This window comes from Vipera ursinii, assembly GCF_947247035.1.
Source record: "Vipera ursinii genome assembly, chromosome: 1".
Lineage (NCBI taxonomy): Eukaryota > Metazoa > Chordata > Lepidosauria > Squamata > Viperidae > Vipera > Vipera ursinii.
The window spans coordinates 36,172,070-36,200,013 of NC_139512.1; the positions used below are offsets into that span (position 1 = coordinate 36,172,070).

General features: G+C 47.4%; 1 protein-coding gene across 1 annotated transcript in view; it reads left to right on the forward strand.

Moving 5' to 3' along the window:
- The window catches only part of DEGS2 (delta 4-desaturase, sphingolipid 2), a gene marked incomplete at both ends in the record, with an annotated part of 56,597 nt that overhangs the window by 22,283 nt on the left and 6,370 nt on the right, over positions 1 to 27,944 (forward strand). Inside the window, one exon of the mRNA XM_083353619.1 lies at positions 18,574 to 19,316. Within this exon, the coding sequence (XP_083209745.1) occupies positions 18,574 to 19,316 (743 nt within the window). The remainder of the gene's footprint in view (positions 1 to 18,573; positions 19,317 to 27,944) is intronic.

Below are 27,944 nucleotides of genomic sequence, written 5' to 3' on the forward strand. Positions count from 1 at the left end.
TGGTGCCAGTTCCCTTTTATGAATTTGTTAAGTGCCTCTTTAGTTGACCTCACCATTATTTCTGCCATACCATTAGTCGATGGGTGGAATGGCGCTGACGTCACCAGTCTAATACAGTTCCTCGAAGCGAACATCTGAAATTCACGAGAGGTGAATTGTGGGCCGTTATCAGAAACTATGACGTCTGGGAGGCCATGTGTCGCAAAAACTTTTCTAAGTGCTTGTATAGTGGAGTATGTTGTTATTTTATTTAGGGGTATCACCTCGAGCCATTTAGAAAAACTATCAACAATTATTAAGAAATTCTGCCCTCGGATTGGTCCCGCAAAATCTAGGTGGATACGGGACCATGGGTTTTTTGTTGTTTCCCATTTATGGACTGGGGCGTGGGGTGGTTCGCTTCTTGTTAGTTGGCAAGTATAGCATCCCCCTACGTGTTGTTCTATGTCCGTATCAATGCCTGGCCACCATACATAACTTCTTGCAAGTAGCTTCATTTTCACCATCCCCGGGTGCCCTTCGTGGAGGGTTTTTAATGTTTGTTGTATATTTATGTGTGGTATCACCACTCTGTTTCCCCATAGCAGGCAGCCTAAGTGAGAGGTTAGTTCTAGTTGTTTGGAGAAAAAGGGGCGGAACGTTTCCTCTGGGCATTTGTGTGGCCATCCTGTTGTGACCCATCGCAGGACCCTGCTGAGAGTTTTATCCTTAGCAGAGTTGTCAGCAATGATTTTTGCTGTCAGGGGGCATTCTGGTAATTCGTTGATAGCCAATATGTTGCCAGCGGGGGCTAGGTCTGGGTCGTGGCGTTGTATAGGGAGCCTGCTTAGGCAGTCTGCATGTCCTAGTTCCCTGCCTGGCTTGTATATTAATTTGTAGGAGTATGCTGATAAAAAGGTTGACCAGCGCAAGATTCTAGGGGATAATATTTGTGGGGTTGTTTTGTCCCAGGTAAATATGCCTAATAGGGGTTTGTGGTCTGTGTAGATAGTGAAGGGTCTGCCATACAGGTAGTCGTGAAATTTTTTAACCCCGGCGACAATGGCTAGAGCTTCCCTATCAATTTGAGCGTAATTTCTTTCTGTTTTAGTCAGGGTCCGGGAATAAAATGCGACGGGTCTTTGGGTGTCGTCCTGGTCCAGGTGGCTCAAAACGGCTCCTATTCCGTATGGGGACGCATCGCAAGCGATGCAGATAGGGGCGTCCTCCTGGAATAAGGTGATAGTGGAGCTTTTACAAATGATGCTCTTAAGTGACTGAAAACTATTTTCATGCACTTTTGTCCAGGTCCAGGGGTTGCCCTTGTCTAATAACCTATGAAGTGGCTCTGCAATTGTAGCCTTGTGGGGAAGGAAGGCGTGATAAAAATTTAATAGTCCCAAAAACGCCTGAAGTTCCTGTTTGTTTTTGGGGCTGGGGGCTGCTTGAATGGCTTTTAGTTTGTCGTTTGTAGGGTGGATGCCCTGGGCGTCAATTTTGTATCCGAGGAATTCCGTAGAGGGAACTCCTATAGAGCACTTTTCTCTTTTTAGTTTAAATCCGGCAGTTCTGAATCGCTCTAGTACAGCTGACAGCCTGTCAGCTAGAATGGCTTCTGTTTCTCCGGCGATGAGTACATCGTCAAAGTAAGGGGAGACCCCGGGAATTCCTTTTAATGTTTTTTCCATAATGCTTTGGAATATGCCTGGGGCGGTCGAAATACCAAATTGCAGTCTTGTCACTTTAAATGCTCCGCGGTGTGTGACAATTGTCTGGGCGACCGCGGTGTCATCGGTCACAGGCAACTGCAAATACGCCTGCGTGAGGTCTAATTTTGCAAAAATGGCGCCGGAGCGAATAGAAGCTAGGACGTCCCTTACTGCTGGAATGGGGTAAGAGTGGGCATTGAGCGCTAAGTTTAGGGTCCCCTTATAGTCCGCGCATATTCTAATTTGCCCATTAGGTTTTACTGGTGTTACGATGGGGGTTTCCCAACTGCCCCCGTCAGTAGGTTCTAAAACTCCCAGCTTGACAAGGCGTTCCAGTTCGTCCTCAATTTTTTGTTTGAGGGCGAAGGGGACCCTCCTGGCCCTAATTCTAATAGGTTGTATGGCGGGGTCTAAGTTAAGGGCAATGGGAGGGCCTGTGTATTTGCCTAAGGAACTGTCAAAAACGTCTGCGTATTTTCTGCAGACGGCCTCGAGGTTTGAAGTTTGTACCGCATTGACGCCGGTAATGGCAATTCCTAAGGGGCTGAACCAGTTTAACCCTATTAGATTAGTGCGATCCCCTTGGGTGACTATTACTTCTAGAGGTCCCTTGAACTTTTTGTACTCCACCCAGACCTTAGCCTTGCCCTTGAGTTGGATCGGTGTTTTCTGGTAGTCTGCTAACTGAACCTGTGGGTTTTCTAACGGAATTGTTTTTTTTACTGCGCCTGCAGATTTCCCTAAACGTCTTTAACGAAATTAGGGTTACCGCTGAACCTGAGTCCACCTCCATGTCACAATAAATTCCCTGCAGCTTAGTTTTAATTTTTACCTTAGGGCTCAAATTGTGCACCCCATCAACTGCCTCCACTAATACCTCTGGGGGCTTTCCCTTACTGGCTCGATGGGTGATCGTACCTGGGGGGGGTAGCCTCCACTTCATGCAGGTTGTCGCAGGGTCGGCCTCTGCAGACGGGTTTAATGTGGCCGGTCTTGCCACAATTATGGCATTTAGCGCTCCGGAACCGGCAAGTTGCTCGGGCATGGTTGCCCCCGCAGCTGGCGCAGGAGTTTCGTTGTTCTCTTTGAGCTGAGGTGAAGTTTCTTGGGTTGGGACGATCGTTGTTGTTACTTCGTCTATTTTGCCTTCTTTCCATTCGGCGTTGTATCGTGTCGGCGTCAGTCAGGTCTATGGACTCTTCGTCACTGAAAGACGCTTCGTCCTGATGGACGCTGCCTTGGGGTTCCATTGCAGTTCGGTTGAGAGACTTCTTGTGGTTATCTTCATACGCCAAGATCTCCCGGGAGACCTGGGCGAGTGTCATCTCGGGTTTTGACGTGATTTTTTTCTTGAGGCGTTCGTCTCTCAGCCCGATGACCACTTGGTCCCGTATCCGGTCTTCTAAGTCAGGAAAGTTGCAGCTCCGCGCAGCGTGCCGGACTCCCGCGATGAAGTCGTTTGCGGCTTCATCCGGCCGCTGCCTTCGCTGGGCGAACTGTACCCGCCAGTACAGTTCTGAGCGGGCCGGCATGTAGTGCTTGCTGAGCCGGTCGACGAGTTCGGAATATGGAACCTCTGTGATCGGCGCGGGGCTGAATAGTCCGACAGCAGCATCGTAGACGGGTGGACCACTGATGTATAGAAGTGCTGCTGCTTTGGCTCTGTCATCTGTAATTTTGCTGACGAGGAGGAACCCCTCGACCTGCCCCAGATGCGACTCCCATCGCTCGGGGTGGCGGGTGTCGAATTCCCTCACTCGTCCGAAATTTGCCATGCTGTCTGGGCTCGGTGGTCCGCTTCGCTGTGGAAGTTAAAACTCCCAGTGACTAGCTCTGCCGGCCGAGGACTCTTCCTGGTCGTGACTTCAGCTCTGGAAGCGGATCCCATCCTCGTCGCCAGTGAAGTGGCTGGAACAGACCACTCAAGACAGCTGGTAACTTTAACAGATTTATTAGGACAGAGCAAACAATAACAGGAGCCTTTCGGCTTTTTATAGTCTGGCGCCGGTCGTCTGGTCCAATCACCAGCCGGTCTTTTTCCCGCTCTGCTTCCGCTCCAATCAGATCCGCGGAACGCCTGACAGTTCAGTTCCTCGTGCAGGCGGCATGTGTTGCTTTGACAGCTGAGAGCTGTCAAACTAGTGCGCCTGCGTAAGTCGGGAGCTGTCAAAACTCCCTCGTGTTCGGCTGTCAGGCGCTTTACCTCATGGCCGGCTGTCAAACGCTTTTACCTATTGAATGAACCATTAAATGAACTATATACATATAATACAATAACAGAACTAGCCTTCATCCCATGTGTAATACCCCTATTAAGACAATTGGCTATGAGGTCAATGAAAGAGATAAAGATTGAAAAGGAATTGGTTGTAATAGAGGGACCTTTGGAAAATGGATTCACCCCAGGCATTCTAAGGGAGAGTGAGGATCCAGACGGTGGAGTGTATGTACAGTTTGGACCTTGGGGCTTAGAGAGAGTGCCTGAGGAGGATGAAGTCTAACTCATGGATTACTTCTTTCTCTCTTTGCTTGTTGCTATCTGTTTCTTTCTTGAACTGTCAGCAGGAAGCATAAGTGTCAGTTCAAAGTGTTGTTCTGCTATACTGTTTACCTATCCTGATATACAATGGTTTTGATAAGTTTATCTTTGCTTGCTGGGGAAAATGGAATTACTTGCTGAAATAAAGGAATATTATGGAAGGTGAGACTCCATATCAGGATGAGATAGAGTCTCAAAGGGGGGATTGAGGCAAGATATAAAGAAAGATACAAAGAATACATGTGAATGCTGTATGTCATAAATGTGAGGTAGGACACAAAAGTGAGGCATGAAGAAAAATGTGTGTATTAGTTAGAAGAAGAACAAGGAAATGGAAAATGTCATACCACAAGTTCACCTGTGGATCACATCTAATAAGTTCAGTTGCAGCTAACCACATATGTCTCACTTGTAGCTAACCACATACATGGTAGAGGAAACCTAGATGTTAGCAAAGAGACAAGATTGCAAAACAATTTAGCAATGCAAAGAGGGGCTAGAAATGAACTAGAAGGGGGCCTGTAATTCATGTAACCAATCAGAGCTCATAAGTTACATTTCCGTGTTTTGCTACTTTTGGAGACTATACAGTATATGTACTTGCTTTTCCATGACAAGGTGTTCAGACATTGCCTTTGCTTTTTGCTCTGAACCTTTTGCGCAAAATAAACCAAACTTCTTTTGATTCCGAGGTCTGAGTCTCTTGATTCTGCAACACTTTGATATAAATAAAGTACATCACACTTTTACTCAAAGATTAAAATTTATCTCCATTGTCTCCATAATCCGTATAATTCTAAGCATCAAATCCCTAAATCATTTTTTCATTTCTTACAATTTCTTGCAAAAAGTCCAAAAATGGTTTCTAAGAAGAAATAAAATTTGTCCAAGTCTTTTCTTCCATCAAAGCTGTCAATATTTGCATCTGATTGGCCTTTATAATATCTGATAGATAGATGGCCTATATCAGGGGTGTCAAAGTGCCAGCCCACAGGCCGGATGCATCATGCCAAAACCATGCCCACCCCATTGCTGACTGGAGAAAAAAGACATGTCACGTGTGTGTGTGTGTGTGGTGTGTGTGTTCCTTTTGCAAAGTTTAAATGGTGCAAGAGGCTAGATTACACATCTCATGCTCGGCATGTTGTTTGTCAAGATAAGCTTTTATTGATTTGTTCTTTCTCATATAGTCAGCTACCTCCCTCTCCCCCAGTGGCGTAGCGTGGGGGGTGCAGGGGGGGCCGGCCGCACCGGGCGCAACATCTGGGGGGGGTGCGCTCGGCGACGAATTCCTAATTTGCATTTAGAGGTGCAGATTGGCACACGCAACTTTCCTTTTCAATCTGGATCCTAGTTTTTGGTCTTGGGGCTTTGCATGAAGGGTGACGGTCCTTTGCTGTTCCCGCTTGGAGCACTTTAGCATTGCTCGGCGGCGCCCCAGTCGCCCCCTCCCCGCAGCGCTTCAGCGGAGGAGTTAAGCGCAGAGTTTTTGCACCTAGAGAGGAGAAAGGGGGCTGGGAATCCAGCTTCCTGCCCCTCCATCTCCCCTTCCTGGTCTCTCGACGCCTCTTACGCCAGGGCTGCGGAGGTTCCCCTGGCGGGGGAGGGGCGCCAGGTGGGCAAGGCCGCCGCGAGAGGGGGAGGGAATAGGAGGGGTGGGAAGGGGAGGAGGGATTCCTGGGAGAGCCAGGTGGGTTTCCCCCAGTTGCGCCCCCTCCCCTTCCGAGTCTCCGCCTTTCCTCGCGAGTTTTTCTGCTCCATGGGAAGCGCTGCGCCTTCGCTTCTCCTCCTCCTGGGTTGCGGCTTCCACGAACGGCTCTCCGATCCCCTTCAGATCCTTCCCCCAAGACCCCCTCCTGCCCCGCAGTCCCACCTCTTGGCGCAGCCCGGCTCCCCGCCTGGGAGATACTGGTGTTTCCCGGAAGGTTGGGCACCCCCGTTCCCATGTTCGGAGGAAATAAAATAATTTTAGGTCAAGTGACAGGTCTGGGAGCTCTAATTGCCTCCACTTCTCTGAGATCGTTCTCAAAACAACTCAAATGCAACTGATTGATGTTGAAAGGACAGTGGGAGATCCAGGGAAGAAAGGAGGAATTTGTTTTTTGACTTTTACAAGCAAAATGTTAGAACTGGATTTCCCACTTCTGTACCCACATGGCTTTTCAGTACCGTATTCTCTTGGAGGAAAAAATAAACCCAGGAGTTTCTCTTGTTGACTATCAGAGTGGGGCAGTTGACAGATACAGAAATGAGCAGGCACTGTGTAACTTACTGTAAATAAGAAGCTGTTTGAGGCTTTATAGAAGTAAAATAGAATATAGATTATTAACAAAGTCCTTTGACATTTTAACTTTGCTGTTGGTTCACCTGTTAACTACTTTGCCTCTCTATCTACCAAGTAGATTAAGGTCAAATTGGTTGTAAATAGAAGTAGAACTTCATAAATTTTGGGCCTACTTCGTAAGGGAAGGAAAGTAATATTGCTCCAATATATTTATGAATATTCAAGTGGAGGGGAATAATATATGTAAATCTGGTTTTGTCTTATTGATGCACATATTTTCCTTCTATTTGAATGTTCTGTATATCCTCCGCTGCGCCGCCCGCCTCCTGGCATGGCCTCGGGTCCTGGCGCTTCTGCCGCACGTGAGGGAGGGGATGCCGGACCTTCCCCCTTTTCCCGGGGGAGGCGTGGGTGGGGGGTGCGGCGGACGCCCAGGATGCGGGGCTCCCTGCGGCAGACTCGAGTGCTAAAATCCACGGGTTAGGGGGCGCAAATTACTTGCCTTGCCCCGGGTGCTGACAACCCACGCTACGCCACTGCTCTCCCCCCAAATAGGTTCCTGCTTTCTAACCTACCTAACAGCACAATCAAGTTTTGCATCAAGCAACAATTAATTAGTAATTTTCTCTTTTGTAAGAAATTTTCTTACACAAATTCATGTTTGCTTTCTTGAAAGAGTGCTCAGGCAGCAATCTGATGCATCTAGATTTCTTTCTTTTTTTTTTGTAATGAAAAGAAATAAATGTACCATTTGCTTTTTGGTTATTTTGGTCAAAACACCAAAGCCCAGTTTTGTCCCGAGAAACGCATGCTGTTTTGTGCAAGCTAGGATCTCTGAGGCTGAGACTAGCTCACAAGCCTAGAATTTTTGCCTAGAATTTTTTCTAAGATGGCGGACGTGTTGGGCTGAGCTCCGCGAGCTCCAGTTGTTGGGCGTCCCTTGGGAGCCCCTCAGGGGTCCTTTCGGGCCCCTGGGTAGGTGATTTGGACTATTAATTCCAGAGGCAAAGAATGAGGTAGCTTGCTGTTTGCTTGCTCCCGTCTATGAGTGGCTGTTTCCATCTGCTTCGTCTGCTGCTTCGCCTGCTGTTTCCATCTGCCTTCATCTGCGCTGCCGCTATGTTCGCTGTGTTTGGTCTCGGCCTGCCGGTTTCTGCAGCCTTGGCGTCTCCGGGCTGCTTCGCCTCGGCGTCTCCAGGCTGCTCCGGGCTGCTCCTGAGAGGTTGTAGCTGGCAGCGATGGCGTTTTCTGCTGTTTCGGGCAACGCTGTTGTTTCTGAGCAGCTCTCGACGGTTTTCAGCGGCGTCTCTGAAGTTTCATCTGATCGCCGGCGTCCTCGGAGCTCCAGCTGATCGGCGGCGGCCTCGGAGCTCCAGCTGATCAGCGGTGGCCTCGGAGCTCCAGCTGATCGGCGCCTCCATTTTGGCGCCTCCATATTGGCAGCGGCAGCAGCGGCGGCAGCGGTGGTGACTTCTTTGTCGGACCTGCCTCGGGCCACTTTCGGCGGCTGCGGCGTCTTCGGGCCGTTTCGATGGCGGAGGGGACGACCGCTGGTCAGTTTGGTGGCAGGGATGTCCCTTGTGCTGTTTTTTGGGCCACTGCCGGCGGTGGAGGCAGCGACGGTGACGGCGTCCTCAGGCTGCTTTGGGCAGTGGAGAGGATGACCGCGGCGATGGTGGCGGTGCTGTTGCTTCGTTTGCCTCGTTCCGGCCTCTGATGGTGATGGCGACGACGGCGTTTTTGGGGCCTGCTGGCCCGTTCCATCGGCAGCGATATGGCAGTGGTTGGTGCTTTCATCTGGTCTGTGGTGGCCGTAGCAGCTCCGGTGGACTACCAACTACTAACTATTTAACTTTCCATCTGCCTCCCTATTCCCCTTTGGACTGGGACGGACCTGGATACAAGCCGCAGTGGGAGAGCGGCTTGTTTTACATTGGCACCCCCATAGAGGTGGGAGCTCTATGGGTTATGCCCCACCCAGGGTGTACATTCTGGACCATCCCCTGGAGCAGATTTTCGACCTGTCGTGAGAGGACGGGTTGGGGTCTGCCCCCGGGAGCACCCAACCGGGTGGCAGTAGGTTGGTTGATGGCCCGAATGTTTCACTCCCTCCCTTTCGAACCTCCTACTGGACTTTCCTATTACGGGACTGCCTCATCTGGACTTGTTTGGATTTTATGTATAGATACTCCAGCACGGACTTGCTCGCCCTCAGGGGTGCCCCCCTCTCATTTAATATTTTTATGTGGCTTGCAGTTTCTTGTTCCAAGACTGAAACAGTCCTTGGACTAATAAAAACTGTGTCTGGCTCTCTTCAAGGGGACTCTAGAGCAGCCAGGAGCTCCATGTTGGATGGTAGCCAGTGCTCTGAAAAAAGGAAGTCATATACCTGTTCTTTGATCATAGTATCTCCCAACTTGATCAAAGGTCAACAAAAGAAGGGCAGTGCCACATTTTTTTAAAAAATAATCAGTTGTATTACTTAATATTTTATATTGCTCCCATGAAGATAACAAGTAATATGGGGCAAAACTGTCTCTTAGATTTATAGGCTATGCTGGTTGGGATTTCTGAGACATGTCTGAAGGGTGTTATAGATGGCTGCTATAAAGTCTCTTACATAAACTGACTTAGTATTAGAAATTTTGGCTGAGTGTGTTGCCAAAGAAACCTCATTGGGCTTGTCCATGTAATCTCTAGGGTTCAAGACAGTGTTTAGAATGCAGCACTCAGGTTGCTTCTGCTGGCTGCCAACATTCGGCAGTTCAAGTCTCATTAACTCAAGGTTGACTCAGCTTTCCATCCTTCTGAGGTCAATAAATTGAAGTCCCAGATTGTTTGGGGCAATATGCTATTGACCCAGAATTAGGAGACAGCATAGGAAGTATCAATTGTGAATTTGTGCAGATAGCCATGCTGTCTTTGGGCACTTACAGAGTCATGGATGCAGGGTCATGAAAGGACAGCAAGGAAAACACCCAATGTCCTAACCCACCCGGGAATGTACAATGTCTTTAGGGAAACTGCATTGTCACTGCATTGACAATTGTTGTCAATTATTGTCACTGCACTGCAGACTGCCCTCCCTAAACAGAAAAAATTGGGCAAAATTTATGATGTTCATCATTTGCCAGCTGAAAGCCCCAGTGACTTCTTTGAGCATCCCAGATATTATGTGCAAATTACAGAAGATGGAGGGGACCGGCTGACAATAGAAAAATTGTTGGAAGGAGCTTATAAAGCCCTACATGACATGACCAGAAGTGATAGCCAGGGAGGCTAAAAAGGATGAAAAACAAAGCATTGTTTTGCTGTCTCAAACTCTGCAACAGGTGTCCCTAGTGGAAGGGGGAAGAAGTGGGACTCATGGAAGAGGATGGCAAGGAGTAGTAGGGCCCCCTCAAGAGAGAAACAGGACAATGTCACCCAGATTCCAGGCACACACACCCCAGACCACCCACTGCAGTCTTTTGCAGGACTGGTGTTGTATACACATGAAATTTGACCACTGGAGCAGGGAATGTCTTTTATGTTCCCTTCCTAACTGTCCTATAGGATGCTGTTCCACAACCATGCTCCAGATATAAGGGGGGGTGAGGGCTGGGGGCCTTTGTCTCCCTGCCCTTATGGATGATTCTCCCTCTGCACCCCTGGTAACGTTCAAAGTCAGAGGAAAACAATACCCTTTTTGATTGATACAGGGGCATTACATTCAGTGTTAAATAAGCCCCTTGGAAACCCTTCCTCACAAACATTCCAGGTCTTTGGAGCCAATGGCCAATCTATGTCAGCTGCAATACTCAACCCTTTGGAATGCTTTATGGGTGGTATTCACCTTACTCATCAATTTCTTTCCCTTCCATACTGCCCTATGCCCCTTTTAGGATGTGATTTGCTTGCTAAGTTACAAGCAACCATCTTTGCTCTAATGGCTAAGCCCTCGTATCAGGCTACCACAGGAAACCGTTCACCTTATATGTGGCTGAAAGCAAAGGGATGGCTGCTGGAGTCCTTACTCAGACCCTTGGTACTTGATCTCACCCAGTAGCCTGTTTCTTCAAACAACTTGATCCTATTGCTCAAGGATGGCTGGCATGCCTTTGGGCTGCAGCAGCTGCTGTTTTAATTTTGGAGGCTGCAAATTAATTTTTGGGGCCCCTATCACAGTGGAAACACCTCATTCCATCCAGGACTTGTTAGCATCCAAGGGGGGGGGCATTGGCTTATAGCCTCCCATCTGGAGCAGTATCAGATTTCTCTCCTTGACAACCCACAGGTTCATATCAAGTGCAGTGGCAGGTTCAATCCAGCGACCTTTCTTCCCCAACTGGAACAGGATGGTGATCATGATTGTGTGCAAACTATTACTGTAGTATTTACTGGCCAGCTGGATTTAACTGACCAGCCACTAGAGGATTCGGACAGGGGCTTGTATACAGATGGCAGCAGTTTTATGAGACAGGGAGAAAGGCTAGCTGGCTATGCCATGCTCACATTGGATCAGGTAGTGGAAGCAGCAGCTCTCCCTGCAGGTACCTCAGCTCAAAAAGCTGAACTCGTCTTGATGAGGGCCTTGGGAAAGTCAGATGGTGCAGTTGTTAATATATTTAAAGGTAAAGGTAAAGGTTCCCCGACACATGCATGCTAGTCGTTTCCAACTCTAGGGGCCGGTGCTCATCTCTGTTTCAAAGCCGAAGAGCCAGCGTTTGTCCGAGGACGTCTACGTGGTCATGTGGCCGGCATGACTAGATGCCAAAGGCACACGGAACGCTGTTACCTTCCCACCGTAGTGGTCCCTATTTTTCTACTTGCATTTTTACGTGCTTTCGAACTGCTAGGTTGGCAGAAGCTGGGACGAGTAACAGGTGCTCACTCTGTTACGCGGCACTCAGGATTCGACCCGCCAAACTGCCGACCTTCTGATCGACAAGCTCAGCGTCCTAACCCACTGAGCTACCGCGTCCCTTATGTTAATATATTTACAGACAGTAAATTTGTTTTTTTTTTGTGTTATACATACACATGGGGCCTTGTGGCAGGAGTGTGGTTTCCTCACCTCTCAAGGCACTCCTGTTAAATATGGACAAGACATTTTAAGGCTACTGAATGCTGTTTTGCTCCCGCATAAGGTGGCTGTAATACATGTGAGGACCCGTGTTAAGGTTAATACTAAACATGGAAGGGGAAATTCCTTGGCTGACCACACTGCAAAGTCTGCCACTTCAGGTCTCCTGTCCCCTTGGTATGTGGGTGTGCTTGTATCTTCACATTTGCCTGTGCTGGCTCAGACATATATTTCACAGAATGGGCACAGAGCTTATAAACTGGACGCTGTTTATCATGGAGAAGGACAAGAAATGCCTTCTCTCAAAACATGAATTATGGGCCCTCTTAAGAAAATTGCATGCCAGCACTCATTGGGGTTACAAGGGCATAGCTGAATTTCTTATAAAGGACTATATTTGTCCTAGGATCTATAACAAGGCCCTCATGATGTTAAAGCAATATGTGATTTGTTGATGTAATAATCCTGTGGAAATTAAGCTTGGGGCTGGCCAGGCTCCTGCTAGGTTTTGGGAGGTTGATTTTACTGAGTTGCCATGGATGCAGGGTTTTAAGTACTTGCAGGTTTTTGTGGGTGCTTTCTCTGGATAGAATGAGGCCTTTCCTTGTCGTACTAACAAGGTACATGAGGTGTTTTTCCTTCCCATACCTCCATAGAAAAACCTCCATTTTCTATGTGCAACAGCTTTAGCATTTAGAAACAGAGGTAGTTTAGTTGCTTTTCTATTAATAGATAATCCTTAAAAGGGCTCTTTTGTAGGGACCCTGCCTCGGTCTAATTGAGACTGGAAATATAGCAAAGGAAAATATTTTTCCCCACTCTGCTTTGTCCTGTTTCCCCCACTGGAAATAGCTGTTAGCAACACACAAGGAGGAGATACTTTCCTAAGAGCTCCCAATTCAAGAATACCAATGTTGGATTGCCAACAAAGTTCTGTCTGTGACAAAACAGAACACAAAATTGCTTTCTCCTTCGAACTGGGGAATTTCCAATCAAGTTGCCTCTCCTCCCTCCCAGCCTCCTTCCCTCCCTCCCTCCCTCCCTCCCTCCCTCTTTCCTTCCTTCCTTCCGTCCTTGCTTTTTTTTTAAAACTGCCAGAGGCTCCAGGCAGAGCTGGCAGCAGGCAGGAAGCGGTGGGCAGAGGCTTCACATTTTGACCCCTGTCATTGCCTCTGTGTGGCTCTCAGCTCACCTCTCCCAGACCTGTGCATGTGTTTGTTTGTGTATGTATGTGTATGCACAAGGATGGGCAGGGAAGGTTGTCACCCCTTGCAGCCTCGCACTCTAAACAGAGATCTTCTGTGATGGCAGGCTGCAAACTAATGAAAGCTGTTTTTTTGGAGTACTTGTTTCTTTTTCTCAATGTGCCGCTGATCACATTGTGCCCTGCCCCCCCCAGCTCCCACCCCCAGCCCAGTGGAAGGCTGCAAGAAGCTCCCATTGCAGCTTCTCTTATCTCTCCTGTTCTTTTCCTCCCCAGTGTCACATTGTGAGGCTGCAAGGAGTGAGAACCTCCCATGTGTGCATGTGTGTTCACACACACAAACAAACAAACACATGCATGGGTCTGTGAAAGGTGAACTGAGAGCCACACAGAGGCAATGATAGGGAAGGGGTCAAAATGTGAAGCCTCCTGCCTGGAGCCTCTGTTAGCTAGAAAAAAATAAACCTGAGAAGCGCTCAGAAAGCGCTTTGCCAGCTCCTCCCTCCCTCCCTCCCTCCCTCCCTCCACTGCTTCTCTTTACTTCCTCCGCACTCAGGAAGGGATGACGGGAGGGGGAGACATCGCCAGCACTGCCGCTGGCCATGCTGCTGCTGGCCGTAGCTATCCCAGGCAAGGGCAGTCCCAGTGAAAGGGAAGCCTGGTTAGCTTCCTGACTTAGCAAGGCTAAGTCAGTGAGTGGGCATGGCGCTGATCTGATAGTGGGGCCCATCAAAGCCAGAATGCGCTCAGCCTTAGATCCATGGGGCAGCCCTAGAGCCAGCAAGCCCCCCCGCCATCTCTGGCCCACCCCCTGGGGGTGCACAGAGAAGGCGGTGAGCGAATGAACACTGGCATCCTGGGGGAAAGGGAAGTGCTTCTCTTGCCTTTTTTCTTTCTCAGTGGTCAGCAGGGATGGTCAGCAGGGATGCCAGGCACTGGCCGCCTCCTATTCATGCATCCAGGGGGCAGGGGCAGCCCTTCACTGACCCTTTCCCACCAAAACCTCCTTTTATATCATCTCCTCTCTCCCTCACCCCCCTCCTTTTTCTCTTTAGGGCACCTACAGCTTCCGGAAGCACTGATCAGCTGGAGACCAGCGCTGATCCTGGTGTAAATGCTGTTAACATTGGATCTTCCTGCTCTGACAACTGATGAAAATGCAGCCATTTTCTTTTCTCCTTTAACATACTTTTCGTTACTTTTAGAATTCAGGTGCAGCAGGAGGGATGTAAGCTCAGTGAGCCATAATAATAATGCTGCCATGGGAACTCAAGGATGAGCTGATAACGTTTTGGTGGGCTGAGGAGCTGAGGAGAAAGCCCGTGCTTGAAGCTAATTGGGGAATGTATTTTATGACAGTTTATTGAGGGTGGGAATTGTACTTTGTTACTTTGTATCAGTGAAAGGAATTTAGTTTTTGGGTTCAACTATGTAGTGCTGATACTTTGTTTCCTGAATAAATTTTGCCTCGAAGTTCTTTTGATGGGTTTCATCTGTCAGAACCATGACATTAGCCCCCAAACTAACAAAACTAAGCCTCCAGCCATCATGGCCGCAGAGCCCCCCAGACCACCTGCCAGTCCCCCAATCAAATATTTCAGATGTGGGCAACAAGGACATTGAGCAGCAAGCTGCCTGGTCCCATACCCCCAACAGCAGAGCAGATCAGGACCACCGGCGAGGAAGAAACTAGTTCAGCAGCTGGCAAAAGAGAAATCAAACTGGATCATGCAAGAACCCATCACCCAGGTTATGTCACCCATGCAGGAGAGCGCCAAGGCCCAAGCTGGACCTGCCACCGCTCTGCCCTCCTATGACAGTGACAATGAGGGGGAGACTGACCCAATGGTGAGTTGACCCGATCCACCTTTTTCTCTCGCAGCCAAACTCATAGTCCCCAACATGGGTGGATGAATAGATTTGAAAGTGTTAGTGGACTCGGGGTGCTCCCGGTGCATTATTAGCTTGCCACTTGCCATTAAACTGGGTGTACAAGCAAGATTGGTCTCCAAACCCATGAGATTTGAGCAAGCTGATGGCTCTTTAATGGGAGGAACTTTGGTCACACAATTGACAGAGCCAGTACACTTAGAAATAGGTGAACATTGGGAGTTCATTCACTTCATAGTGGCTCTGAAGATGACTGAGGCAGTGATTCTAGAGCTAGCTTGGTTGGATAAATGGAAACCATTTATCTGGTGGGAAAGGGGGATGAGGACTGTGAGATTACCTAGAGGGCCCAAGCCCCCCCCTTAATTCGGCTGACGTTGCTGGAGAGTTTAGACCACTATCTAGAAGGGAGCAAGGTGCCTTTCGAGGTATGGACTGATCACAAAAACCTAGAGGCACTGAAAACTCCCAGCAGGCTGTCCCTGAAACAAGTATGATGGGCGCAATACTTTAACCGATGTAACTTCACCCTGAAGTACATACGGGGGGTGTGTGACTTTTTAGCTGACACTTTATCCAGATTACCTCAATACAAAAGCCAGTGTGAAGAGGCTAATGAAGCAATTATATCTACACTGCAAGCTGCTTCTCAACTAACACCACAAAGAGCCCCATCTTTGAAAGTCCCAAACCCCAATGACCCTGGGGCAAGAAAATTAAATCAGGAACTCCTCAACGATCAATGGTTCAAGAAAAACCAAACCTCCTTGATGTGCAGGGATGGTTTGGCTTACAAAGGGGGGAAGTTTTGTTTGCCTGAAACCCTCTGCTCTCCAGCATGATCATGATGTGAAACAAGCTGGACACTTTGGATATTTAAAAACACTGCATCTGGTTCATCGGCAATTTTGGTGGCCGGGTCTGAAATGGGACGTATAGAACTATGTCAAGAGCTGTGCTGTGTGTGCCACCATGAAAAGAATTCCGGGACTGCCTGGACTATTACAACCAGTGGCGGACCCTTCCCAACCAAGGGAGAAAATTGCTATGGATTTTATAGTGGAATTACCTGAAAGTAGGGGGAATATGGTGATTTGGACTGTGATAGATCTATTTTAAAAGCAGGCTCATTTTATCACCTCCAAAGGACTCCCGTCAGCCCAACAACTAACCAAGATGTTTTTTAAGCATATATAAAGACTGCACGGAGTGCCAAAATAAATAATCTTGGATGGGGGGTGCAATTTACGGCCAGGTTCTGTAGGGTTTTTTTCAAGTTCATTGGCTCATCACAAGGACTGTTGTCAGCTTTTAACCCGTCTACAAATGGGACAGCTGAATCATGGGTGGAGCAGTATCTCAGATGCTATGTGGACTATCTGAAAATGAGCTGAACTGACCTCCTCCCTTTTGCAGAGGTGGCTTACAATAACTCTGTCCACAGCAGCACCAGTTTTACGCCTTTTAAAGTTGCCACAGGAAAAGAGTTCAACCCAATACCCAAATATCCTCAGGGACCTTCTACTTCCCAAACTCTTGACCAGTAGGTGAGGGGGTGGAAGGAAGTAAAAATCACTCTGAGAAAGGCTTCAGAGATGTATAAAAAGCAAGCCGATAAAAAGAGGGCTTTCCAAAGATCATTCCAAGTTGGGGAAAAAGTTTATCCACAAAATATTTACGACTTAAATTGCCTAGTAGTTAGGACCAAATTTCCTAGGTCCCTTCCCCATAGGAAAAATCATTAACCCAGTCACAGTAGAATTAAAGCTTCCTATACTCCTAGGGAAAGTCCACCCTGTGTTCCATTGTAGCCTACTGAAACCTTTCGGGGTTCTACCTTACGACCTCCCCCTAAGAAGGCACCTGGGCTTCTCGTAGTAGCGGGACAGATTCATTATGAAGTGAAGCATATTCTCGATTCTAAACTTTTTAAAGGAAAGTTACAGTACTTACTGCAGTGGAAAGGATATCCATTGTCTGAAGCCAAATGGGTGAAATCTAGCGATGTAAAGGCCTACAGGCTCATTAGTAAATTCTATGAGAAACACCCTAACAAACCAAGGGGCAAACCCTAACCTATGATTTTGTTGGAATTGCAGGATTTGGGGCCGGATGTCAACGCTGCTAATATTGGATGTTTCTGTCCTGACAACTGATGAAAGTGAAGCCATTTTCTCTTCTCCTTTAACATGCTTTTCTTTACTTTTAGAATTCAGGTGCATCAGGGGTGGTGTGGGGATGTAAGCTCAGTCAGTCAATAATAACGCTGCCGTGGGAACTCAGGGATGAGCTGATAACATTTTGGCGGGCTGAGGAGCTGAGGAGAAAGCCCGTGCTTTTAACAATTTGGGGAATGTGATTTATGACAGTTTATTGAGGGTGGGAATTGTACTTTGTTACTTTGTATTGTGGGAAGGCAATTTAGTTTTTGGGTTCAACTATGTAGTGCTGATACTTTGTTTCCCGAATAAATGTTCTTTAAGGAAGAATTTTGCCTCAAAGTTCCTTTTGATGGGTTTCATCTATCGGAACCATGACACCTGGGCCTTCTGCTGAGCCCTGACAGCCCTGCAGCTCCAGCTGTGTCTCTCTCAGGCTTGTGTGGCACTGCTGCCACTTCATCTCATTCCTCTCCCCCCACTACCACTTCTCTAGGATGGTCACATATCACCTGCCAGATGCCAAAGTACCACTGGTGTACCACCAGTTTAAAAACCCTGCTGTACATCACCAGCCTAAACAGGGAGGGTAGAAAGATCATACAGCACTTGAATAGTGTGTTTCATCTGGTCTTAGACATCAGTAAGGGAGCCAGGGCTTAAAATTTCTGTCTCTCATCACATTAAAATATTTCAGTCCCTAATATATCTATTTTGATAATATATTCACATGTCCATGAAGGTTACTTCTTCAGAGTCTCAAAGATGGCACAAGTCTCAGTAACTTGGATCTTGTATTTGGGAGACTAAGGACTTCTTTTTTGCAGACAGGCAGGGCTTGAATTCATCAAACTGTTCTTCCAGCAGTGGAGGCCATTTTTATTGGTTCTGCTCTTCCCATATTGACAGTGGGGAACCAAAGACACTACCATTGAACAAAAAAAATGAGTGAAAATGTTCATTATTAAACCTTCAGGAAGTACTTTCTTCCAAATGATTCTAAAATGTAATTCTTTGCATCAGAGGAAAGTGGCAGTAAGAGGTCGTACAGTATATCCTTGAATTGGCTTTGATATCTTTGCTCAAGGACTATGGAGTTATAATGTGCTGCATTCTCTTGGGCATCAAGTTTTGGTATCAGCTGTTTAAGTATATTTTGCCAATGGCCTCTTTTTAAAGCAGAAAAGGGAACTAAATTTCATTTTAATTCAAGTTAAAACTAATTTTTAAAATAACTATTGCTTATTTAAAGTTACAAAGCTTAAGACAAGTTAATAATACTTATGTAATTAATAGGGAAATGGAAACAAATAATGAAATAATCAGATTACAGGATTCTTGTGGGAAGGTCCCAAGGAAAGATTTGAAAAGGACTGGCTTCAACTATTATTTGGCTAGGACATGGACTCCATAACAGAAAGACTAAATATTACTAAGCAATAAAAGATATTACATATACATTACATATCTTTTTTATTACATACACAAAATATTACTAAGCAATACATGAAATGGTATCCTTGCACTTTGTTGTCTGTTTTTTTAATCAGATGAGCATGTAATTTTCAAACAAGATGGCTTACAGTATAACTTCTTTTGTTCTTTCTGTCACATGGGTGTAATTATGTGGAACAGTCTGAGAAATGGTGGCATGACTTTGCTGGACTAGATGAGCCTTTGTAAAAAAAAAAAAAGGAAGACTGTTCTCGACTGCCTTTAATGACATCTTTCTTTCCTCCCTCAGCCAGATATCCAGCCATCAAGTCTCTGATGGGTTCAGACCCCCATTTGAAATGGATTGTGACAGGAATGGTATTCACTCAACTTCTTGCCTGCTTCCTGATGAGAAATTTAGCGTGGAAGTGGGTTTTCTTCTGGGCTTATGTTTTTGGAGGCTGCATCAACCACTCCATAACACTAGCAATCCATGATATCTCTCATAATGTTGCTTTTGGTAACAAGCAGGCTAGGTGGAATAGGTGGTTTGCAGTCTTTGCCAACTTGCCTGTTGGATTACCTTACTCTGCCTCTTTCAAGAAGTACCACATTGATCACCATCGATACCTTGGCGGAGATGCTTTGGATGTGGACATCCCTACTGATTTTGAGGGCTGGTTCTTCTGTACTCCATTTCGGAAACTAATTTGGATTGCCATCCAGCCATTTGTTTATAGTTTGAGGCCACTATATGTCAACCCCAAAGCAATTACTGAGATGGAAATATTTAATGCTTTGGTACAATTCTCCATTGACCTTACAATCTATTATCTCTGGGGTTGGAAGCCTATTGTTTATTTAATAGCAGGAACGATCCTGGGCATGGGTTTGCACCCTATTTCTGGACATTTCATAGCAGAGCATTACATGTTTTTGAAAGGATATGAAACATATTCATACTACGGACCCCTCAACTGGATCACCTTTAATGTTGGCTATCATATGGAACATCATGATTTTCCCAGCATTCCCGGATCTAGGCTGCCAATGGTAAGCATTGATATTCTGTCCTTTCAATATTTCAAATTGTTTCTGTACTTTGCTAATTAAACTTGAAACTCTCTATTAGGTCTTGTGATAGGGAGAAAGAATAACGGAAATAAAGCATACAGAATTTATTTATTTATTTATTTATTTTTATTTTATTTTATTAGATTTATATACCACCCTTTCCCGAAGGACTCAGGGCGGTTTACAGGGTATTTAAAACAACCAGTACAAAAGTTAAAAACAAATTAAAAAAGATTAAATTATCCCTAAAATTAAAAAAAACCCAGTTAAAAATTCTCAGCCTGGGCCGGAGAGCTCAAAGAGCCAGGTCTTCAGGTCCCAGCGAAATGTACGAAGGTCGGGGGCAGTGCTAAGCTCCATGGGCAGCTGGTTCCAGAGGGTAGGCGCACCCACAGAGAAGGCCCTTCCCCTGGGTGTTATCCACCGACAGTCTTTTATCAGCGGCACCCTGAGAAGACCCTCCCTGTGGGAGCGCACTGGACGAAGGGAGCTTGATGATGGCAGCAGGTGTTCCCTCAGATATCCTGGACCCAAGCTATTCAGGGCTTTATAGGTCATCACCAGCACCTTGAATCTCACCCGGAGGGCAACTGGAAGCCAATGCAGCTCGCGGAGTAGAGGTGTTACATGAGAGTATTGGGAAACCACCATCACAACTCGCGTGGCCGCATTCTGCACCAGCTGAAGCCTCCAAGTGGTCCTCAAGGGCAGCCCCATGTAGAGAGCGTTGCAGTAGTCTAGATGGGAGGTCACGAGCGCATGAGTGACTGTGCATAGGGCATCTCGGTCCAGATAGGGTCGCAACTGGAGCACCAGGCGAACCTGGGCAAAAGCCCCCCTGGTCACGGCTCCTATATGATCTTCAAAATTGAGCCGTGAATCCAGGAGGACGCCCAAGTTGCGAGCCCTATCAACGGGGGGGTAACACCTCACCCCCCATCGTTAAAGGTGGAATAGTCTGGTTAACCCAAGATGCTGATATGCACAGCCACTCAGTCTTGGCAGGATTGAGACGAAGCCTGTTTCTCCCCATCCAGACCTGGACCGCCTCCAGGCAATGGGACATCACGGCGAGGGCATCGCTGGGTTGGTTCAGGGTGGAGAAAAACAGTTGGGTATCATCAGCGTACTGATGATACCCCACCCCGAAACCACGAATGATCTCACCCAGCGGCATCATGTAGATGTTGAACAGGAGGGGAGAGAGAACCGACCCCTGAGGAACTCCACAAACGAGAGGACTCGGGGTGGATCTCTGCCCTCCCGTCAACACCGACTGCGAGCGGCCCAGGAGATAGGAGGAGAACCACCGTAAAACAGTGCCTCCCACTCCCAACCCCCTGAGACGCCGCAGAAGGATACCATGGTCGATGGTATCGAAAGCCGCTGAGAGATCTAATAGGACTAGGACAGAGGAGCAGCCCCTGTCCCGAGCCCCCCAGAGATCATTCACCAGTGCGACCAATGCCGTCTCCATGCTGTGGCCGGGCCTGAAACCCGATTGGTATGGGTCCAGATAATCAGTTTCTTCCAGGAACAGAGGAAGCTGATGCGCCACCACACTCGAAGGTTGGAGACTAGACGATAGTTATTTAAAACAGCCAGGTCCAGGACAGGCTTTTTGAGGAGGGGTCTCACCACCGCCTCCTTCAAGGCGGCGGGAAAGACACCCTCCTTCAAAGAAGCAGTTATTACTGCCTGGAACCAGCCTCGTGTCCCCTCCCGAGCCGCATAAACCAGCCAGGAGGGGCACAGATCCAATAAACAGGTGGTGGAGCTCAGCCTCCCCACGATCTTGTCCACATCATCAGGGGAAACAGGATCAAACTCAGTCCAGATAACATGCTCAAGACCCTCCGATTCCTCCACATCAGACTCCACCCAGTCAGAGTCCAAGCCGGCCCGGATCTGAGCAATTTTGTCCGTCAGATGATGACTAAACTCCTCGGCCCGTCCCTGTAAGGGATCCTCCCTCACCTCCTGGTTAAGAAGGGAGCGAGTCACCCTAAACAGGGCGGCCAGGTGATTATCTGCGGACGCGATGAGGGCGGCGAAGTAATTAGCCCTCGCCGTCCTCATCACAGCAAGATAAGACCTTATAAAGGTTCTTAGCTGCAATCGGTCAGATTCGGAACGGCTGGACCTCCAACTGCTCTCTAGACCTTGTCTCTGATGCTTCATCTCCCGGAGCTCCGCAGAAAACCATGGAGCCCAACGGGATCTGTGCCAGGTCAGAGGTCGCAAGGGTACGTCACAGTTGAGTGCCTCAGTGGCCGCCTTTTCCCAGGCATCCACCAGGGCATCAACTGGGCTGTGAGTGAGGGCGATAGGTATAGACCCAAGCGCCATCTGGAACTGTTCAGGGACCATTAGGTGCCTGGGGTGGAACCATTTAGTTGGTTCCACCGCCCAGCGGCGGGGGGTGGCATAATGGAAGACCAGCCGCAGGAGATGATGGTCGGACCATGACAGGGGAATAACGTCCGGTAAACCCCCTCCTAAATCATCCAACCACTGTCCAGATAGGAACACCAAGTCGAGAGTGTGACCCGCCACATGAGTCGGGCCTTGAATTACCTGGGTCAGGTCCATGGCCATCATGGAAGCCATGAACTCCCGGGCTAACTCCGATGACCCTCCCAGGGAAGGCATTTTGAAGTCACCCAGCACTATAAGCCTGGGGAACTCCACCGCCAACCCTGAGAGGGTGTCGAGCAGCTCGGGTAGAGCTGTTGCCACACAGCTGGGCACCAGGTATGTAAGCAACAAGCTCATCTGAACCCGAGAACCACATCTCAGGAGGGTCTCACTCCCGCCAATCTGGGCAATGGTGGTCTCCCGCGGACATAAAGTCTCCCTGATAACCATCGCCACCACACCGCCCCTACCCTGAGCCCGTGGCTGGTGTAGCACACGGAAACCTGGGGGGCATAACTCGGTCAGAGGGACCCCTCCCTCTGAGCCCAACCAGGTTTCCGTAATACATGCCAGATCCGCGCGTTCCTCCTTGATCAAGTCACGAACAAGGGGAGCCTTATTAACAACGGATCTGGCATTAAAATACACCAGCCTAAGCTCAGGGGCCTGATCACCCTCACCCCCGGGCAAGAGGGTGCTAACCAGAGGGTCGGAGCACGTCACCGCTCGCAAGCAGCAGGGGCGCGATCCCGGATGTCGATACGGCCCTCCGTGCACACACCTGCTGCCATTCCCTATCATCATGGGGATTTGAGGCCCCACCCCAACACATCCAGAACCAGCCGCCTCTGGCCCAAACCTCGTCCCGCTGGGACCCCAAACCGGCCCGGACTGAGTGCCGGTTAATAATTCCCTCCCCTCCCTCACCCTCCGTAACCTATTAAAATAATCAGCTAAAAAGTGAATCAGAGGCGTCTTAATACCTCTCCACTCGAGGCCCCTATCTAAACCCAGCCACCTCTCGGGGTCCCAACAATTGGGCCCGTCATTAAGGGGAGTGTAGAAAAGGGCAGCGGGTTGAACCCAGGAGGGAGAAACCCCCCTGAGGGCATACAAGTTGGCTCCAGAATAGTGCAAGGGAGCCATACAATAATAAAAGATGTCCGCATAGGGCTGATGTTGATAATGGGTGGATCGATGGTATTGATAGCAAAAGTCCGGTAGATGTATCACAGTCCAGTTAGTTCAACTCAGCTCTCACCTGGGTGGAACTCAGAAAAAGAGACCCCAACCGTCCTCTCACTACGGCTGAGGTATCTAGCCTGTCATGGACAAAATGAGGAATTCCGGGGTAAACCTACCCCAACTGGTCTCTCACACCAGTGGGGCAGTTGATGAACAATCCCAGACTGTCCTCCCACCACGGTCCAGTCCCAGGTCCAATCCGGAAAATTAATGGGAAGGACTAGCCCCCACCGGGCAATAAAGCGTAATCCTGGCCGATCTTCGGGCCATAGTAATGCCTGCCAGCCAGCATAGGGAGAAGGGCCAAGCCACGGCCGATCATCAGGCCGCCGGCCATTACCGCCATTCAAGGGAGGGGGGCAAAAACATCCCCCCTACAAACACCGTACAGCAACCAAAAGGCATTTCTGTCCCCAAATCCAAGCATCCACCGGCAATCCAGCAAATCCACTGCAGTAGGATAAAACCACGGCCAATTTCCAGGCCGGGAAGCCACCGCCGCCATTCGGGGGAGAGGAATGGTCCCGTGCCGCCAAAACAGTGCCAGCCAGCTGATATAATTCCCAGCTCCAAACCGAGTCCCCGGATTGCTCGATCGTCGCCGCTGCTCCTCCGACAGGCGGGGGGGTGTCCATGGCAAAAGGTAGTAGAAAGAGCCTGTAGAACAAGCCCTGGCCATTTTCCAAGCCAGGAAGCCACCACTGCCACTCGGGGGGAGAGGGAAGGCTCTGCGCCGCCGAAAGCAGCGCCCGCCAGCTGGTATGAATCCCAACTCCAGCCCAAGTCCTTGAATCACTTGATCGTCGCCACCACTCCTCCAACAAGCAGGGAGTATTCACGGCGAAGAAAGCAGCAAAAAACTGCAGGAGCCGGAGAGAGCCTGCAGCAACCATCTGGGAGGCCCGGATGACAGGCCCGACCACAAACAACCTCCGAGCCGGTAGGCAGACGTCGCTATCCAAAGGGGGAGGGAGAGCCCAGCGCCGCCGAAAGCAGCGCCTAGCAAGATGTCTCTGTATCCAACTCCCCCTTCAAGCTGTTCACCGTATCGTGCCTCGGTTGGGTCTCCCCAACCAACCCATGTAAAGCCCGTTGCGGAGTGCCCGGAGCTCAGACTGCAGCCGCCGCCATCTTGGGCAAAAAAATGGTATAGCTTCTGACACTAAAATATGATCTGAAATGAGAATAAAAGTTATAGGTATTAAGAAAAATTCTTTTATGATTATCAGTGTGAAATCAGATGTATGGGTAAATAATGATTCTTGTTTTTCCACTAGCTTATAAATGAATTGTCAAGCCAATATGGCAGCTTTTGACACTTTCCTCTGACCATATTTAATGGGAGACAGCTAGGATATGAACATGTATCAATGTACATACTTTGAGATATTTGGCATAATTCAGTTATTCTTCCTCCTCATCTTCCATTACATTTGTCCTCTTCAGCTGACAACTTCTTAATTTCATTTATTGTTTTTCACTAGGAATTATTGGTGAATAATATATTCTCAAATCTGAACAAGTGATATATGCCAGGGCTGCCTTCTGTTCTAAGATATAAATTTAATTTTATACAAAATTGCATTAGTGTTTGGATCTGAACTTGTTCTTTATCCTTACCCTTCCAAAGGAAAATATCACACTTCTACCTTTTATTGCATACCAACCCCTGCAAACAACCACATACACACATACACCAGTGTGTAATCTCCAAGCTAGAATACTATTTGTATAACCTCTCTTAAAAAGTACTGAACTGCTTTCAAGAATTACACATTAAGTTTTGCTTGTTTTACTAGACAAAAAATGAATACCCACATAATTTTTTCACAATTTATAGCACTGTCAAATTACAAAATCATTGCCTAAAGGAGATCTGCCTTGCATTTTTGGTTCCTCCCCACACATGTCAAGTTATCTCTGGAGAAGAGCATATATGCCCTTATAAGCTAATATATGGGGGCTTTTAGCAAGGATTCCACAATCAAATTCAAAATACATTGTATTATATTTTGTAGGGCCCCTGTAGTCTATATGTAGACTAAGGAATCCAACATTATATATCTCATTGTCCAATATTCTGGTCTGCCTCTCCATGATTAATATGTAGGTGGATTTTGGCTAGCAAGGGAATCCTTTTTAACTTTGATTACTGTTGCACCACTGCTGATCACTAAACATGAAAGAGTTGCAGAGACTTGGATTGTGATACATAGAGGGGCAGTTCTCTAACTGTGGCACCACAGTGACCATCTTGCAAATTCTGATATCATCCCCACTGCTAGGCAAATTATAAAGCATTCATTTACCAGAAAGGGCGTGTGAAGTTAATGCCCACTATCCTTCCTATGTTCCTAGGATGCTCCATTTGACTTTTGAGGGGCAGTAGGCAAAAGTCAAGCAAAGTAGGGAGATGCAGCAATCCTCCACTTTTCAATGCTCTAAGAATGTTTGGGTGGGGTCCAGAGGCATTCTTGTAAACAGAGATAATACTGAAAATTGGTTAGTTTTGCAGCATGACAGCTTCCCATTTAACTTGGTTTAATTGAAACTGTTAAAAAGTCTTTTTATTTTAAAAGTAAACAGCTTTATAAATGGTAAATAAGTAGGCTAGGAGCCTGGCAGGTGTCAAGGGAACTGATGATGTCAAATAACCTCTCCAACATTCCAATATTAAAAGGTAAGGTGAATTTATTCAGTCGGGGTGGGGGTGGGGGAAAGCTCAATGTCATGGCCCTATCAGAGGCCAATTTGAAGGAGGAGGAAGAAGAGTTGGAGCTGGGACCGTCCAACAGGGAAGGCACACCAGGGCTGAGAATGATGCTGTCCTGGGCCCCTGAGGCATTGGGGGAAGAGGTCGACCAGATGAAAAGCTGCCTGCCTGCACAGATACAGTGGTGCTGCCTACTCCACTTGATCCAAGGGCAAGGAGAGTGGAGCATAGGCAAGTCCAGAGAAGGACTGCAAGGCTACTCAGGAGGAGCCCCCCCCTTCCCTCCTCACAAGGAACACCTGGAGGGTGCGGTAAATTAAGGAGAAGCCTTAGGGAGTTAGTCTTGTCAGGAACAATGGTTTGCTTTGGCTTACACTCGTGCCTGTTGCTGTTTGCCGTGCCTCGCTTGGAAGATAGCTCTTCACATTTTGTTTTGAACCTCGTCCTTCTCCAGTGGCCTAAGTTTGGCCTTTGCTTCACTGGGGCTTGGAATTGTTTCTTTTCTGGGATCTGTTTCTTGTCCTGAGAACTGCCCTTGTCTTGTGCCTGGGCCCTGCCTGGTGGATTGGACTTGGAACTCCTGGTGAGCATGGTCCTACTCTAGGGGCTTTCTTGTTAATATAGGGGCTGTTGTTTGGGGGACTGAGAGCAGCTGCCTTCAGGGTAGGGTGAGGGTGGAGCCTTACCAGTTGTTTAAGAAGATATAAAGAACTTTTTAGAGGCCTGCATTGCCTTGACCAGCTGTGTCATAACACTTAGTTTGCATGAAGAGGAACTATCATCTTAGCTTTCTCAAATCATCCCTACAGACCTTCTGTATTTGGGCAGACCCTTGCCAGACTTTCTCCCACACCTTTGTTTATTAATTTATGGTGTGGAATAAAACAGCAATCTAGTTTTGATCTAGATTTTTGGTAATGCTTTATCCTTACCCTTCCCTTCATAAGCATTCCTGTTATGGAATGAAAGACCTTGGGAGACAGGACAAAAAGAGGCTGCCAAGGGACCAATCACATAAGAGATAGCATAGCCAGCATCCCGGGGGGCGGGGCAACAGGCTCAGAAGGAATTGGTGATTCATACAGGTTTAATATTTACAAGGAAATAGGTAATCTATTAAAGAAGTAAGAGCCTGATGGAGACATTCTCATTCATTTAATGATTAGTGTTCTTACATAAATAAGAACAAATTCAATTTTTCCAGAACATAAAAAACATTAAAATGTAATTGTCCTAATAAAAATATAGCTTGTTTTTTATATAGTAGAGCTAATATTTTTCTGGTTCAAGGTTACAAATACTGTTCACACACACTCCCAACACACATACAAACTACACAAACATTCTTACTGTTTTCACTACACAGAGAAAAGCCCATACTTGCGCAAGGTTTGTTTCTATGATTCTTCATAGTATGTTATCTTTTCCCTGTTTCTGTTCAATTTAACTCTGATAATTAAAGGGTTACAAGTCCGATCATATTTACCAACACTACCTGTAGTACAGCTAGGTCTAGCCACCCTCTGGCATTAACTGAAATACATTTCCCACCCTCCAGAAACTGTTTTCCTTCTGGGGAGATAGAGTAGTAGTATATAGTATGTGATTAATGACTCAGTAGTTCTATTCCAACAACCCAAGAGACGGCTCTACACATGGACATCACCAGACGGTCAACACAGAAATCAGATTGACTATATGCTCTGCAGCCAAAGATGGAGAAGCTCTATACAGTCAGTAAAAACAAGACCAGGAGCTGACTATGGCTCAGACCATGAGCTTCTCATTGCAAAGTTTAGACTTAAACTGAAGAAAGTAGGGAAAAGCACTAGGCCACTCAGGTATGAATTAAATCATATCCCTGTTGAATATACAGTAGAGGTGACAAATAGATTTAAGGAATTAGATCTGATAGACAGAGTGCCTGAAGAACTATGGACAGAGGTTCGCAACATTGTAGAACAGGTAGCAACCAAAACCATCCCAAAGAAAAAGAAATGCAAGAAAGCAAAATGGCTGTCTGAGGAAGCTTTGCAAATAGCTGAGGAAAGGAGGGAAGTGAAAGGCAAGGGAGTAAAAGAAAGATACACCCAATTGAATGCAGAATTCCAGAGAATAGCTAGAAGAGATAAGAATGCCTTCTTAAATGAACAGTGCAAAGAAATAGAAGAAAACAATAGAATAGGGAGGACCAGAGATCTTTTCAAAAAAATTGGAGAGATGAAGGGAAC